We start from the raw sequence: 17,283 nt of genomic DNA on the forward strand, positions 1-17,283 counted from the left end.
TAAGGTCCTTTACTGGTTTTATCGATAAAGCTAATGAGTTGTTTATTATATTGTTTATATTTTATTATTATTTGTTATCTGTATATTGTATTACAATTTAAATAAATCCATTTATTTTGCACCCAACATGAAGTTTTAATTTTGTTCATTTTAACAATTGAAAAACAATATTGATATTTTGTTAAATTTTGTCATAAATAGAATATCACAGTATTGTAATATAATGTACAAATGAATTAAAGCTGATTCACTGATAGTAAAGCCGCTCGGAATCACAAATAGTACATTTGTTTATTTTAAACAGAACGCAACCGTCGCATGTCCCCATAACATTTACATAGTCTCCTCCTTTCGCATGTGTTTTCTTTAGTATTTTATTCACGCATACATACGCACATACATTGTTTATATTTACAACAAATAAGTAACAACTTAAACATAATAAGCAATCTAAAGTGTGTTAATAAAAAATAGAGTATCATCTGTAAATATCCCACTGCCGGACTGAGGCCTCTCTTGAAGATTTGGAGCTTATTCTACAACCCTGTGGAATAAGTGGAGGTTGTGCATAATTGCATACGACACGTGCCGGTTCCCTAATGATGTTTTCTTCATCGATAAACCTGTGATAACTTATAAACATAGATTAAGTACATGAAAACTGGTAATGTTTGCCTGTGCTTGAACCTCGACTATGTATTATTATATTTGGTAAAATGTTTTTTATAAAAACTAGTGACAATTAAACCCACTTCTAAAAAATTTCAAATACGTATGTACCTAACTAGATGATATGAGTTACGCCCTACCTGAAGAAAACATACCTAAGGCGGTTTGTTAAATCAAGCTCTCGTTATGAAAATAAACTCGAACTCGAGTAGGATATTAAAACCTGCATCTGTGAGGGGGAGTGTTGTTACGGGTGCTTATAAATCATGCTGCAGTGAAAAAGCTGACATTGTGCATTCGAAATATCGTCGGCATATACAACCGAGTTTATTAACAACAGGGCTGGCAGAAAAGGAAATTTAATTATTATAATTTTACAGATACTAACAAACAAGCTTATATATTTATAACAGCCCTAGCCCACGACAGATGTGTATAAAGCGCTTGTACATGGTACATGTTCTACGCTTAATTTAACTTTTGTGTTCTATCAAAAACCTTTTAAGCCATCCGCTTCAGCTATAAAACATAAAAGTCAGTATTATCTTTTAGAGTGCTTCATATTATTGTTATTTATATTTATAAGGTATTGTATTTTTATACTAGAAAATGATTTACTCGTATTTTAAATAATTAATTGTACGTTTAAGATATGTTGGAAATGAGTAACTACTGTATTTCTTGCCGGTTCTTCTCGGTAGAATCCACATTCCGAACCGGTGGTAACTTTAAGTTTTAATACGTTTTTGTAAAATACGATACAAAAAGCCGCTTGCGTGCTTCTAAAAGCCTACTCGAATAAATTATATTTTGATTTAATTTGATTTATTATAGTAAAACTGGCAAGTTACTTCATTTAAATGATATATGACAAGGCGAACTTCATACTAATAGTATATTTATTATTCTTATGTAATGGTCTTTATGGTAAGACCTGCAAAACATATAGTCTTCAATTAATATACCGCTAAACAGTAATGCTTTGTGTTTCCTCATATTGAAGGGTACACACAGGATGTTTCAAGTGGTTAACATTTCTTGCAGTCTTATAAAATATACATAAAAATATAAAAGTAAATAAACTTTAGAGTGGTGATAGGTTATTGCTTTGAAGATATATATATTATACAGGCTATATAGAATATAATATATTGTATATTTTTAAACATGTATCTCACTTTGACAACGTAGTCGGAGAGTAAATTGTCAGTACGACCGCTTTCCATTTGTACGCTAAACCATGGCGGACATATGTCAAAACTTTGTAAATAAGATTGACAAATATCTAAAATATTAACGGAAAAATGAGCATAAGTAATAATAATAAATAAGAGTAACAGGTAAACGATAACTTTAGTTAAATTGTACTGAAAACCCAGTACTGTTTGTTTTCTAAATAAATAATATATCAATTTACGGAGTAGGGACAACGTTAATATTTATAATAACACGGTACGGAGGCTTGTAAAGATCGTTGGCCTCTATATTTATTGCATATTTGTTATCTTATTCATAAATTATCGAAAACTTAATTTAACCATGCGAACGTTTACGTCCGTACGTTTAGTGGGTAATTATATAATTATAAACATTCCGAAGTAAATAATGTCAGTTCTTAATGTGGTCCATAAAAAAATATTTGAAATAAACTTAACTAAAATAGTGTTCTGGCACGTTATGTAAAAAAAATCTTTATTTTATTCCGTCTTAAGTGTTATGCTAACTGTGGCTACATCACCCAAGGTCGAAATCGATCCTTAAAATTTCATTTAATTTTACTGAACGTATACTGGTGTATTACGTTAAACTATAGACAAGTTAATTTATTTATTCAAATTTTAATAAAAATCCATTTCAATCAGTCGTTGTTTTAAATTCGATAGACATATAAGAACATACTATCTTCTTTTTGAACATCACGTGCTCTACTATCGTAGATAATTAATTTGATTCGATTTTAACATTAACATTTAAAAATATTAAATTATGAATAAGTTACTAAAAATTAGTTATGTGTTATTCTTGTCGTCTTTTCTTGGTTGAATTTTCACCCCGAACTGCTCTTGCATTTAATGTAATTCTTTAATATGACAATTCAAACGTGCTTGTAAAAGCGAACAAGAATGAAGTATATTTTTACTGATTATTTTCTGTAACTCATTTCGATATTAGACAGCCCTGATTAACGGTGTTTCGTATATTGACACCATATAACGTTCTATATAATATAGTACGCTTGAACAAATTATATATATATGTACATCATCTATCTCAATTTTCTATACGGGACGTTTTCATGTATCGACGGGTTTTTTTTTGTCGAAGGCCTCAAATTTCGCATCTATACAACTTTTATTTTATTCACTTATCAACTGAATAACTTTAAACTTCTTTAAGTCAAAGTATGTATTTAACATTGTTCTACTTAAAAAGCGCCTATAGGTTTAGAATTTAAAATACAATTAGGTAATGAAGGCATTTGGCGAAATTATCTCGCTTATAGTCATTGGTACCGTATGAAATATAAACGATTCCTTAGAATCTAATATAATTCAGTCAAATATAATATAATTAATTATTATGTCAATTGTGCTGTAATTAAACTGGCCCTTGAAATCGGAACTGCACATATTGACAAAATACCATCCGATGTGTTAGTGTTACCTACATAATTCTAATTGTTGAACAAATACCACTAGATGACTTGACTATTTAATGAGTCGTTTCTTTTAAATAAATAAACTTTCTTGCGGCCAAACATTATGGTCAAGTGCACGCTTAAAGTAATTAACCTCTTTGAAACGTCTTTACATTCACTAGATTAAGCTGCACGAGATTACTACAAACCTAATTAGTCCAGAGAAAATGAATTTTACAAGCATCCAAAACGAAATATCTCGCTACGAAGTTTTGTATTTTATTTAACGTTCAAAATCACTCGTAAAATGCATAAATTGTAACCTTGGCCGAAAAAAAATATACATACATTACCTTGACCAACAAAAATATGGGTTACCAGACATTCACTGTGGTCTGCAAAATGCGCAAAAGAAACGCAAATTCACGTCTTAGTTCTTTAGTCGCAAAGAGAGTGCATTTAGTGTTTGTATTCTAAAAGCAACAAAGAAGAAATCTTTTAGTAATGTAACGTTTCGGCTTAATAATTAAGCAAATTCTTTAAAAGTATTTACCTACTTAAGTCATGCTTTTTTTAAAGGCATTTAAATAGTAAAGTAATTGATGTCCATGTCCTGGACGAAGAGCCCTTACCGATATGATGAATCTGGACTATTGCTTATTGAATACATACATATACATATGTTTATCCCGAAAAATATTTGTCCCTTCGCAATGTGTTTTCGCCGAGCTTAAGATGAATTAGAAAAAGAAATTATATATATTAGTTTATAGTGATGTCCCGGATTTTAACCGATAGCCAACCCACTATACATAAGTTCGAATTCTAGCTAAAACCTACATTCCTACGTACATATCAATACTTTCAAATCCAACGTGAAAATAATCTATAAATATATATTTTATGACAGCAATAAAATCGTGACACCTACGACTAGAGGCTGTCATAAAATTAGGCCCCGGCGACTAGTATTTCTTCAATAATAGAATAACGACTTGGCATGCTCAATCCGACCTGATCTTTGAGACTGCTATCGCCCTACTAATCCTACTATTATCTGCTTTTAGACGCCAATTCATTAACGAGCTATAAAATTCGCTTATTTTAAGACATGCAGTGTAATGATTATGCGTGCACGCTAACAGTGACTTAACATTTTTTTAGGTTTAGTAACCATGACACACCTTTTAATAAAACTCAATGTCTATCAGTTAATTTTGAAGGTTATCATTTGTTTAGCTTACTTAAAAAAGCAGAACTCGAAGTTCTGAGGCTTAAATACTAATTCCATCAATAAAAATATTTCGAATTTTCTGTAGGAACTCGGTGTTATGAAGCTGATATATCCGGTCGTGTTAGATTGCTGGTGCTACGGTTTTTACGTCATTTGTGACAGTGGCATTGCTTGAAATTCTATCAGGACGAGATCATTCCATGTGTTATATATAGTTTCTTTTTTAATCTGTTAATAAAATATACGAGGAAATGAATCATCTGATGGAAAATGACATTTGCCATTTGTATTTTGTATTACATAATCCTTACAATGCCTAAACCTCAACGCGACAAACGTGTATGTTTATTTTTGTGCCACAACTACGAATATTCCAAAAGTACTTTAAATGTAAACGTTAACAATAATAAGTAAACAAATAAATTAAATCTTAATTTTATTTATGGTCAAATAAAATGGTGCCTTATATAACTAACCGCGTACTTTAATCATTAATCATAGTATCGATTGAAAAAGTTCACTGACGCTGTTAATTATTGAAATAACGCAGACACGATGCCGCGTGTAATAGAGACGTACAAATATTTTCATAGTTGGAAGTCAATATTACAAGCTATATCAATATTGTTATCATTAGTCGAGGACACTACAGTGCACCATTTCATTATATTAGATCATCGAAGAGTTGAATACTTACGACGATCGTGCTGAAGTCCAATTTATTATTTTGCGTACATCTTTTCAATAATCAGTATATTATGTACATTTTTAATGTTTGGTTTGTGCTATAGAGTTATGATTCCTTTTTTTTTTCATTTGCATACGATTAAATATACAAATCATCGAATTATTATTGTCTTTCGAAAAGAAGGGTTACTTTTTTAACTCACGAAAATAAATGTATACAGCTATTGTCATCCTTAACTAGTTATTATTATTGTTATTATAAAAAAAAGCGTATAACACATTCGATTTAACAATAGGCACATAAAACTTTATAAACTCTTAACATCTGCCTTCATCAATAACGACCTTCCTACGACATACTTAAAACCGATATAGCCTGACCTTTAAGGTATTGTTATTTTTCTCAAACATCACCTGCATCGGCGGTGCTCTCGCACCCTACAAAAGGAACAATACCCTTACTCCCCTTTAAAAATACATCTAATGCCAGTGTGGGAGATCTTCTGTCACTGGTTAATGGTCGAGACGAGAGCCCATAAGTCACACGTAGGTATATTTTTAGTGCCTCAATACTGAGAACTGTTAATGTCATAGTGATGCAGTGTCAGTAAATAGCAGCACGTGATTTCCGTCGTCGAAATCGAATTGTTTAACAGAGACATTACTGTAATGTATTTCACTGGGGATCGATGGCAAATTGGAATAAGTTTATTCTTGTTAAAAATTTGGAATACGTCATTAAACCTTCTCATTAGAAGTGAGAAGAGGCCTATGCCCAACAGTGGGACATTAAGAGACTGTTAGTATTATGTCATTAAAAATAAATGTTTACAAGCTTGTGCACCAATATTCTTGTCTCTTTACCTTATTACCTAGGTCCGCAGGTTATATTTGCATATAAATGGTAAAAACCTTTTTGCTAGAGAGGCCTTATAGCAATATTTGTATAATATTGTAGTTGCAATTTTTTTTTTATCTCGATTCTATCCTTTTTCGTGAACTTTCATAATGTTGCCCTCAATCTCGAAATACGAGAGCGGATTTTGTGGAGCGTTCAATGGCGCCCGCTGAAGTTCCATTTACTAAAGATTCTGGCAATCCTCTTTCGCAAAGTGAGAAATACTAAAAAGCCACCGTTGTTCTTTAAAACATGTACTTTCCTTAATATTTTATTTAGTTTAGTTGCGCTACTGGTTTATATAGGAAGTTAACGATAAGTGAAATTGTAGATGACTACCGGTTATTAAACCAGGTATTAAGAATTATAAATTATCTTGAAAATAAGTCCTAAGAGAAGAATCCGTTTCCTCGAAAATCACACGTCTGGGTTTCTAAGAAATGTTAAAATAAGTATAATGCAATATACATAATATTGAATGGGTTACTTGAATTAGAATTTACATTCATAATTAGAACATCATCAAACTTAAAGGCATAACGAATTAATCCCAACAATGACATGATTTTGTTAACCTTCGTTGCGAATAAACCGAGCCCTTATTTATAAATCTCACGAAGCATACCAATAGGGAATAAAAACGAAATTAAGTTTAATCTCACCTCGAAGTATTAAGCGATAGCGAATTATTCAGATTATGACGAGTCTGATTGCCAACTGACCTAAAATACAGGTTGGAATTTTGCCTTCGCGGTACCATAATGTTTATTGGGTTATTTCGGAATCATACTAAGTATATCACACGGATGGAAAATATGACATGACCTGACATTTGGAAGTTATAGTGATGAATTCGATTTTTAAATTAAAATATATTATACGGTTTGAGAAGTATTTCTATTTCTTTCATCTAGCATATCTTGAACGGAGCGTTGGTAAAGTCATACATCAGGTGCGTACAATCCGATTTAGCTTCCTTTTAATTTTAATGTTTTCTTTTATAATACAAATGTTTTGACGAATATAATCTCTAATAGTGTCATAAGTTAATCGACCCAAGTGCTTAAGTTCATACGTATATTGAAACGAGACGGATCTCGTCTTTTAAACACTATAGATGTTACAATGGAAACAGTTCTTCTTTCTTCGCTGAACCTATTGATTTTATAAGAACACACATTCACGAGAGATTTCAAAAGATTTTCTTTTATAAAGGGGCAAAGGGCTCCGAGGCCTCATTTGACCGTTTACTCCATTATAAGCAATCTCATTTTCTAAATGATGGTGCTTTTCATATTTTCCCTTAGTCGTTTCCAATATTAATGGTAAATTCATAAAATAAATATTATTGTTGGGATCGACGATATCTTGGTTTCATGACGAAGGTTATGTATGTATGTACTCTTACCTTGACTTGAAAAAATATTTAAATAGTTACGTTAAAACTTGTAAGTCGATACTTTAACTCAAAATAATATATTCTTTGATTGTTTTAAAAATTTATATCGTGTTTAATGTTTCACGGTACTGTGAAAATTTAAATTGTTTGTCAAATTATAAGCGAATACGAAAAAAAATTATACGAAGCTGAGAGCACCTCGGGAACAGATGATCATGTCGTCTGTTCATATTTTTTCTTCTCAGAAAATCGAATGGAACAGCTACTTCGTTTTTAATTTACCTTCAAGCTTAACTAAGTGATTGTACGGAAACTGTCCCCTAACTGTAATCTGTTGATATAACCATCTGTATAAATACATGTCTGAATTTGGCAGAGATTTTGCCAGGGGTGTCGACCCGTTGTGCTTACCCCTCGCTGCCGTTCAAGGGGTGATGGGAATGTAGCTCAAACGCAACCACAACATCGCAAACATGGATATTTTAGTACCTTACAACCGATTTTATTAAATGTCACTTTGAATAAAGTAATTCGGAATTATATTTAACTGCTATAAAACCAATTGTTCTGCTAATTGTTAAACTAAATTAACTACGACTTAATAAGCAGAGAAATAATTTTACTTTATTTCTATAATTTAACCCGAATAGAATGTTTGACTACCTCGATTACATATTATACAAACAGCAATCATTTGTTTTTTTGTGCTCAAGAACGACAGATAACAAGGCCAAGGAAATTAAAGTTATAAATACAAATAGTTATATAACTTAACTCTCATGCTTAGTGTCACATTGAGTGAGTTAGAAATGCTTAGTATTTTAAGTGTCAATGTGTAATACACAGTTCAATAACTCAGGTCTTCAATACGAGTACTTATATTCCTCGAAGTAATGTTAGCACTTAAAGCTCACTTTGTAATCTTCGTAAACAGGACGAAATAGTTAAACTAATACGTGATGAATGAGCCTTGTTACTGCTTTTGAGAAATTGCTTAAGTAGCATTAGCAGATAACAGCGATTCATATAATGAAGTTATATCCTACATTACTTGTGCCTGAGGTACTCTTTGTGTCCAAGAAACAACGTTTGTTTCACGTACATTCATTCATTTGAGAATAGAAACGAATTGGTATATTATTTATATTGGAATATTATTTTTATAATTAATATTAAACACAATTAATTCTTTCCAAAGTTCGTACCAGGTCTAACTTAATACATAACAAGCAATTATATTCAAAACGATAGAATGTTTGAAATTGATATAAAAATAATATTATCGTTGAACGTCTTATTAAAGAGAATTTATTTTTCCTCCGTCGACGAAATCGTCTTGAGTATAATTGAAGTGGAATTACACTTTGAATTTACGAGATTTATCGTCTATTAAACGTCTGCTAAGATTCCTAATTTATCTAATTATGCTAAAGAAATAAAACGTGAATTGTTGTTTGTTAAACCAACTTGAATATAAAGTAGGCAAAGCCAGAATTAGTGTTAAGGGAACGCATAAAGTATTCCCTGAAGTGGTTTCGCGACAGCATGCTAAAGGAAGGCGGGATCCGTACAAAAGCTCATTCTATTTGTGTACGATCATTATGCGCCAGCACGCGCCTTTAACTGTGTAACAGTATCTCACTCGTTTCCGCTGGTCCTCCCCGCTCTTTGCTGCCTTATTTATTACAAAGCAATTTGTAGGCATATTTAAAAAATATGTTTCTATTTAAAGTTAAACAAAGAGTTTTAATATCTAAATTAGTGTGCGTTTATTTGCTAGATTTTTATGTTTATTTTTATTTTGTTTTTCGTTTGCCAACAGATAATCAGGATGATTTTATGAGGGCGACGCGACCCACGGTGTCGCACTTGGTTTTTTACCTTCGAGATGGAATACTCGCATTATGTCGCGTGTGCGCTACTGCTTCTGTGTCCACTAGCCCTTAGCAGGCACGATGACGACTTCGCCTTCGACAACAACGAAGAATTTCAGGTAGCAATTCTAAGTAACATTTTGTATCAAGTTTTGCAAACAATGAAAACAATGATAGCATCGCTGGCAATTTTGAATTAATTTAAATCTACAAACAAAACGACGAAATAATGTCTCGAATTTAAATTATATTTTAGTAGTACCTTGAAAACGCAAGGACGGTGAACGTGTCACAATATACATTATGTATACATTTTTCAGGTGGAGTTGACCGCGAATCATTCAGAGATAGCAAAAAATGGCCTAAGAAGGTTATGGGGTGTTCCTGATACATCGGCCTACGTGGGACACCTATTCAGAATGGAAATCCCTAAACAGGCCTTTTCTGGGGACGTGTTAGCATATAAGGTACCGTATATTCGTTTCCAATTTCGCATTAACCTTTATTCGTATCTTATTTCTTCTTGTCTTTGCAATTTCATCTATGAATCTTGATGATCTTGATGAACACTTAGTTTTTGTTAAAAAAAATATTTTGTTTTAAAAAATATATAATAATCAAATTACCTAAGTCATTTTATGTATATTTGAGTAGAAAATGAAAATATTAATTTCGAATCCTTTAAAAAATAACTAATCTTAAAAAATATTAGAAAAATACAAAGCTTCTAACACAAAATCAAATACCACAAAACGATTGCTATGATTTATGATAAGACGAAAGCTCTAAATAAATGTAACCAAACAAACAATTTGACTGTGACGTGAATCAAATCAAACCAATAATAAGCAAGTCAACAAAGTTGTCAAATCATTTGGACAAACAAAATAAATATGTATAACATAAATACTCCGATAGTCGATAGATTTGAAAGATTATTTGGATCTTCAGTATATTTATACTATTTAGGTAATATATAGTAATAATAAATGTCGAACCCTACACATACACTACAAATTAAACTCTTGTATAAAATGTTGGCTCTCATAAGAAGTATACATAACTCTCCTAGAACAAAAAAATACGTTATAAATAAATCTATACATCAAATACATATATATTTGCGTTTGGCGTTTGGTATAACAGGTAACCTGTTAAAATGGTTTTCCTCGTATCTGAGCAACCGGATTTCCAGGGTGGTTGTTAGTGGATACTCCTCTCAATCTTTTTTAACCCTGTCAGGCGTCCCGCAGGGATCGGTGCTGTTTTTTTTTGCTTTTGCCAATCTTGTTTAATTTATTTATGGATGAAGTTGTGCAAATTTTCAAGCACTGTGAATGCTTTCTTTACGCTGATGATCTCAAAATTGCAAAACAGATAAAAAACTAAAACGATGCTTGCCTACTACAGGAGGAATTAAACGTTTTATTCGACTGGTGTGGAAGAAACGGTTTAGCCCTCAATAGAGATAAGTGTAAATACATAAGATTCTCGCGTAAAAGTCATCCAAACCCGCAGATTTATAAAATTAATAATAAGACGTTGAAAGAGGTGGACTATATCAAAGATTTGGGGGTTGGTTTCGATAGTAAGATTAAATTCCACACACATATCGACAAAATATCATCTAAGGCGTTTCAAATGCTGGGTTTTTTAATAAGAAATAGTAAAGATTTTAAGAAACCACAGACCAAGATTGGCCTTTATTAGATCTGGTCTAGAATATTGTGCTCAGGTCTGGTCTCCACACTATGAAGTACATATCAAACGTATCGAGAGGGTTCAAAAGCGTTATATGTTAGCCTATGGCACATTGCATATCAATGCAATAAGGTAAAACAGTTGCCTACATATAATAGTCGGTTGGAATACTTTAAGCTAAATACCTTGCTCGATCGGAGACAGATCAGATTTTTCTTCACAAAATAGTTAACGGTACATTAGACTGTCCCAGCATCGTAGAAAAAAATAATATTAATGCAGCGTCAAGGTTTCCCCGTGTAAGTAAATACGCTCCTTTTTCGATTCCACGTTCAAAAACGAATTTGGGACAGAATGCTATCATAAGTAGGCTACGTAGACAGTATAACCTACTTATAAAAAATTAGACATTAGACGTAGACATTTTTTCTGACCGTCTGCCAAAATTTAAAAGCAGGATTGTAGCAAGCTTTAAATCGCCCAGTATGAATTATAAATTTGTAAACAATAAAATAAAATAATGATCACTATGTTCTTCAATATCGATCACGTTTATATTATATATTAATACCGTTCACGTTTTGTATTACAGTGTGTAGCTGTTGCACTGTTCTTATAAAATCTTACTTACATTTTGTTTTTTTATTGTTTAGGAATTAGTTGGTAATTTGTAATTGTCTTGTCTTTTGTAATTTGCATTTTTTTTATTGTATTATTATTGTTAGTATATTTTTTTTCTGTCCCTTTTTGTATAACATAGTAGAAAAAAGTTGTGTTAGGTTAATAGATATAACTGTCCTTTTCCATGCCGTGATAACTTTTAATTGAAACAACACTTAGCTAAATATGTAATTACCTATAAATGGTGTATGTTTTGTAAGTTGTCCTTAATAATAAAAATAAAATAAAATAAATTGTTATCAAAATATGAATACTCATTAAAATTCGTTGGAATACTAAGCATAATATTAATATGTTGTACTTCTACGAATTCGGGCGAATAGGAAATTCTACACCAAAATGTGAAGGTTTATTTGAAATTCGTTTCACAAGTAAAACTTGTAAATATTGTTTTCATAGAATATAATATAACACGAACTTTTAATGATTACGTATTATTTTAATATTAGATGGACATATATTAAAAATAGAACTTAGAAATATAAAAATATGTAAATAGAAAATAGAACCGTGATGAAATGAATCTTTCTTTACGTCACAAATAAAGGTATACTATTAAAATCACTAGTATTGTTAATAAGATTCAGCTGTTTATCATTTTCTCAAATGAAATAGTCTAAGTACATTAATATTTATATGTCCTGTGTGGTAGTAAACGATTATTAACTCCAACTTTTTTTATCTTTTCTAATTAATTAGTAGTGTATTATTTGATTAATAATACGTAACTATGTTTTATTTGTTAGTTTAATAATTATAATTATGATAATAAAAATAAAAATTTTAAATAATTATAATTATGATAAAGTAAAAAAATAAAATAAGAATTCTTAATTTTTATTACTGGAACGCTATTACATAACGTAACGTAACGGTACAGATATTGAATCTGTTTTTTTCATTTTTACAAAAGATAGCTGTCCGGTCTATTTATAATTGGAGCTATCTATGTATATTCACAGTAACATTGATCACTTTGATTGAATAAGTTGTAATCACAGTACAAACACGAGACGTAAGGATAAGGTTATAACGCCACCCAGTTCCACTTCCGACTCAGTGGAGATTCATGTCTTCCGTCGCATGCAAATTCTCACACGATCATTGTCTTTATCGGTGTGAATTAAATCAATTGACCGCTCTATATTCGCAATTCAGATAAATTGTAAACATATCTTGGTCAATTGAAACTCACTCGGATTTGAAATCGCAAACCTCTAATAAAGATCTACGCGTAATATTATGTTCAATACCTTGGTCATTTCCATTAGAATTATTTATTTTTATATTTATTTAGGTATTTGTACATAAACGTCTGTCTGTCTGTATGTATGCTACGATTGTGCGGCTAAACGCACGGTTAAAAATTTGATGATGGTATGAAGCAAGATTGAAGCCCGAGGAAAGACATAGATTATTTTTTTATACCAAACCCTACGACCGTTACGTACACCGGCTGCGTTAATAAAAACAGCTTGTAGCTTTAAAACGTACCGCTTACAATTTATGGTACAGTGCCAAATTAATATTCTGTCTTGTAAAATTATCTAAATGATTGTTATTTCTATTAATCTGCTATTAATAAAAAGAAAAGGCAGATGCCACGATCATTTTTAACTTTAATCTCCTATGGTTTTGAAATAAATGAAATGTTTTGACATTGACATAAATGTTAGTTGAATTGATGAATTCTATAATAAAATATGAATACTCGCACCACTTAGTCGTTCAAAAAACTATCAAGTAAATAACGATACATTCATCCACTAACCTTTGACCACCCACACACACGCATCCGCCACTATACACTTACTCATTCCAAAAGTATTGCTGTATATATGTTACTGTAAAAGCTCGAAATACGGTAAATCTTAAGATTTTCCAGTAAAACTTCAGATTTACCGACATGAGTTGGTAAATGTAAGTATTTATTATAAAGCAACCTGAAAATAAAAATATATTGCAACCTAACCTAACCTAACATGTAAATCCTAAGATTTACCAAGTGAATGATGGTAAAAGTTCGAATCCCAAAGTTTTATGGACATTTACCATTCATAATCGGTAAATCTTAGGTTTTACTGGAAAATCTTAAGATTTACCGTAGTCCGAGCTTTTCAAGTAACATATACATGTATACTTTTCTATTTTTGTTCTAAGTGCAAACTATTTATTACATATTGTTGCCCTTATAATGAAATGCCTCCAAACCACGGGCATTCATACACCTTAAATGTGTGATATGTCATTTTTATTGTATAAGTAATATTATTTATTAATATTTGAATATGTTTAGGTTAGAAGCGAAGACGGAATACACATGCCCAGCTGGCTGGCCGTGGATACAAAGCACGGCTTGATCAGTGGCGTGCCTCAGAAGCAAGATCTGGGCGCCCACACCTTCACTGTAATCGCGCACGGTCGTACGCATGGCTTGACCGCCACTGACTCTTTCACTATTGAAGTAAGTGGTAATAAGGACTAAAATATACATTTAACTGTATAATAATTACACAAGGGAATATATGTAGTTAAGACTTTATGTTCGAAGGTTAGTCGTTATAAAATTTATATTAAAAGTATTTTTAAAAATTCCATGTGCATATAAGTAAAAGCAATTAACAGCCAGCTCTATTCACCATCTCATACAATGACCGCGATAAAAACGTGACAAAAAAAAAATGCCACAAGAACGTCGTGCGGCGCGTGAACAATTGTCGCCGAGAATATTTTGCCGGTGATGATACGGTACGCTGTCGATAAGTTCAGTGGGCATAGCAGTCCTGTCATGCTTGTTTCCTTACCGGATATGTTCACAGCACGGTCATGGTGTGAGACGTTGTAGTGTACAGACTCCATTAAGCGTTCACGAGAACAGTCACACGAGCAAGTCGTTTATTTTTCATATTAAAGATGCTGTTGTATCATTAAAATAACTGACATTGCTATGAAAAAATACATAATTCTTTAAAATTAAGGTGGGAATCGTGACAATTACACATATGACACTATTACATTACATAAAAAAATAGAATTTGGACTAACAAAAATTTGTTTTGATTTCGGGTTGTATTATTCTACTCTGCATATAAGGCTAGATTTGATCTTATTAACATTAAAGAGTCAATTCAAGATGTCAATCTTAATTTTCAGGTGAAGAAAGCGGACGAGAAGCCACAGTCCAAATATGGTACATGCATCCGGAACGAAAATAGACTGGTGTTAGTGATACTAATAGATGGCAACTTCCACAAAATATCGTCTCGGCAGCGGATTAGAGCGCTCATGGAGTTGGCAAGCTTTATGGCGCTCGATGGTGTAAGTGTAGCTTAATACAATTATAGATCAATGTTAGACGAACAAACGTTCCATCTGATACTAAATGATTACAATCGCCTGTAAATATTGTAACTGAAAGATCCATTCCGTACACCATCAATGCGTCGCCAATTATTGAATATAAAATATTCGATAGTGAATTCTATGTTCACTTTAAATAATATGTTGACCTTTGTGTTTCTTATACCAGTGTCTCCCTAATCTTCCAAAACACGACGAATCAGATAAATAAGGGGTATTGACGTACTTGCACGAAGCCCTAACACCAGTTAAATCGGTGCAGAAATATACATAGTTCCGATAACATTTGTTGTTTTTTTACCTATTAACACGGTAGCTTTGCAGCGTAAAAGATAAATGAGTCAGTGTAATTACAGGTACAAGATACAAAACACGGTACGTCACGGTGGATTGAGTATTTCCAATTAATTTATTCCTAACAAAAAACGAACGCAGAAGCAAAACGTATTATAGAATTAAAAATACAAATCTCGCCTTTTAAATAAAATACTTTTGAGGTCCCATGAAGAGATCAACATAAAAATATTTTTATTATAAATATGGGGCCTTAAATAAAATAAAATATAAAAACTTTTTCAAATATAAGACACGTGCTCGTTCTAATTTAATGTTAGTAAATAAATTCAAAAGAGTTGTTGCGTGTGCTCGCGACCTGATTAACGGTAGTATGGTTAGCAACAAAAGCTTATAAAAAAATATCACGACGTACAAAAATATTTAACTGTCGTGTTTCACCGAAAATTTAAATAAATCATCTTCAGTTTAACAGTATAAGGATTGTGGGTTCGAGCGAAACGAAAGCAAATTATCTGAAAATCTACTTTCTTTTACCTGGGCGATCAAACGACGGTGGCGAGATCTTTTATAATCTATTACGCAATTCGCTTAGATCCATAAACATATTGTGTTTTGTGGCCGCTAATTATTTCGAACGATATTTAATAATAGAAATAACGATTTAAAAAAAAAGATAAGCAGTATCAAAATAAAGTTCACATTTTCTTAATATTTTTACCTATCTTTTGTAGTCGTATTAGTAGTGGTGACACTGATATCAAAGTATCGTATTTTAATCTAAAGAATTCATGTTACATATTATTCAGAACTGTGGGTTATTCTGCAACAAGAAACTCAGTATAAATATATAAAATTGGTGGGATACACGTATCAATATGGCGTGTCACACAAGTCAGTTGTCAACATTGAGTGATATACGAAGTGAGTTCTTACAGAATCGCACTGCAGCAGTCTGATTCTGTATACATTTTTCATATGTTACTCATGAAATGTTAAAACCGACTTCGATGATACTCTTTATTAATAGGTGCATATATTCTATAATGTTGTATTAGTATAATAAATGTCGCAATTAACTCTGACATGTAACGATCGTATTCAGCGGTGAGTTGCTGTCGTTTCTCACGATAAACGTTTCTCCTTGGTTATAAGTATATTCGCGTGCATACGTTGCATGCTCATTCGCATTAGGTACTGCCTTCGTGGTAGGCTTTTATTGAATCCGCTATACTTATAACAATGTCGACTTGGTTGAAAATCTCATAAATTATAATTTCATTACCGTTCTTTGCAAGTATGTTTGTACATTTTTTTTTTTTAATTTTAATATAACTGACAATGCACAGCCTTAATCAGTGACAGGATTTTCAAAATTTATCTCCTACGAAGGTTAAATGGAGGATGAAAATTTGCATGGAAATTCGTCATTTCTGATTTTGGAAATACTTTATTCTTAACACCTGACGACTAACCCTTAAAACGTGAGCGAAGCCGCGGACGACAACTAATTTTCTATTATTAAGGAAAAATAATTCGTTAGCATTTACAAGTTTATACATTTACAAAATAAAATAAATTAAAAACGATTACTTAAATAATTTTACACTGACACAGATTAAAAAAAAATACAAAGGAATAACTGAAAGTGGTCAGTGTATTTCTTTTATAATTTATAATTTATGTAGATGCGTATCCATTACACCACTACATTACAAAATTTATAACAAATTTAGAACTAAGATGTTATGTCCTCTGTACCTAGGTACACTGGCTCACTGACCCTTCAAACCGGAACACAACAATACCGAGTACCTACTACTACCCAGACAGACTAGCAAAACCCTA

At 31.8% G+C, this 17,283-nt stretch overlaps 1 protein-coding gene across 9 annotated transcripts in view; it reads left to right on the top strand.

The window, feature by feature from the left end:
* LOC113400181 (dystroglycan 1) overlaps positions 1-17,283 on the top strand; it is an 88,825-nt gene that overhangs the window by 59,665 nt on the left and 11,877 nt on the right. For all 9 annotated transcript variants that reach the window (XM_064217690.1, XM_064217693.1, XM_064217686.1 and 6 more), the window contains 4 exons: positions 9,348-9,518; positions 9,720-9,866; positions 14,078-14,245; positions 14,935-15,099. In XM_064217690.1, coding sequence (XP_064073760.1) covers positions 9,414-9,518; positions 9,720-9,866; positions 14,078-14,245; positions 14,935-15,099 — 585 coding nt within the window. In that variant the 5' untranslated portion in view covers positions 9,348-9,413. The remainder of the gene's footprint in view (positions 1-9,347; positions 9,519-9,719; positions 9,867-14,077; positions 14,246-14,934; positions 15,100-17,283) is intronic.

Source organism: Vanessa tameamea, chromosome 18, assembly GCF_037043105.1.
Source record: "Vanessa tameamea isolate UH-Manoa-2023 chromosome 18, ilVanTame1 primary haplotype, whole genome shotgun sequence".
Lineage (NCBI taxonomy): Eukaryota > Metazoa > Arthropoda > Insecta > Lepidoptera > Nymphalidae > Vanessa > Vanessa tameamea.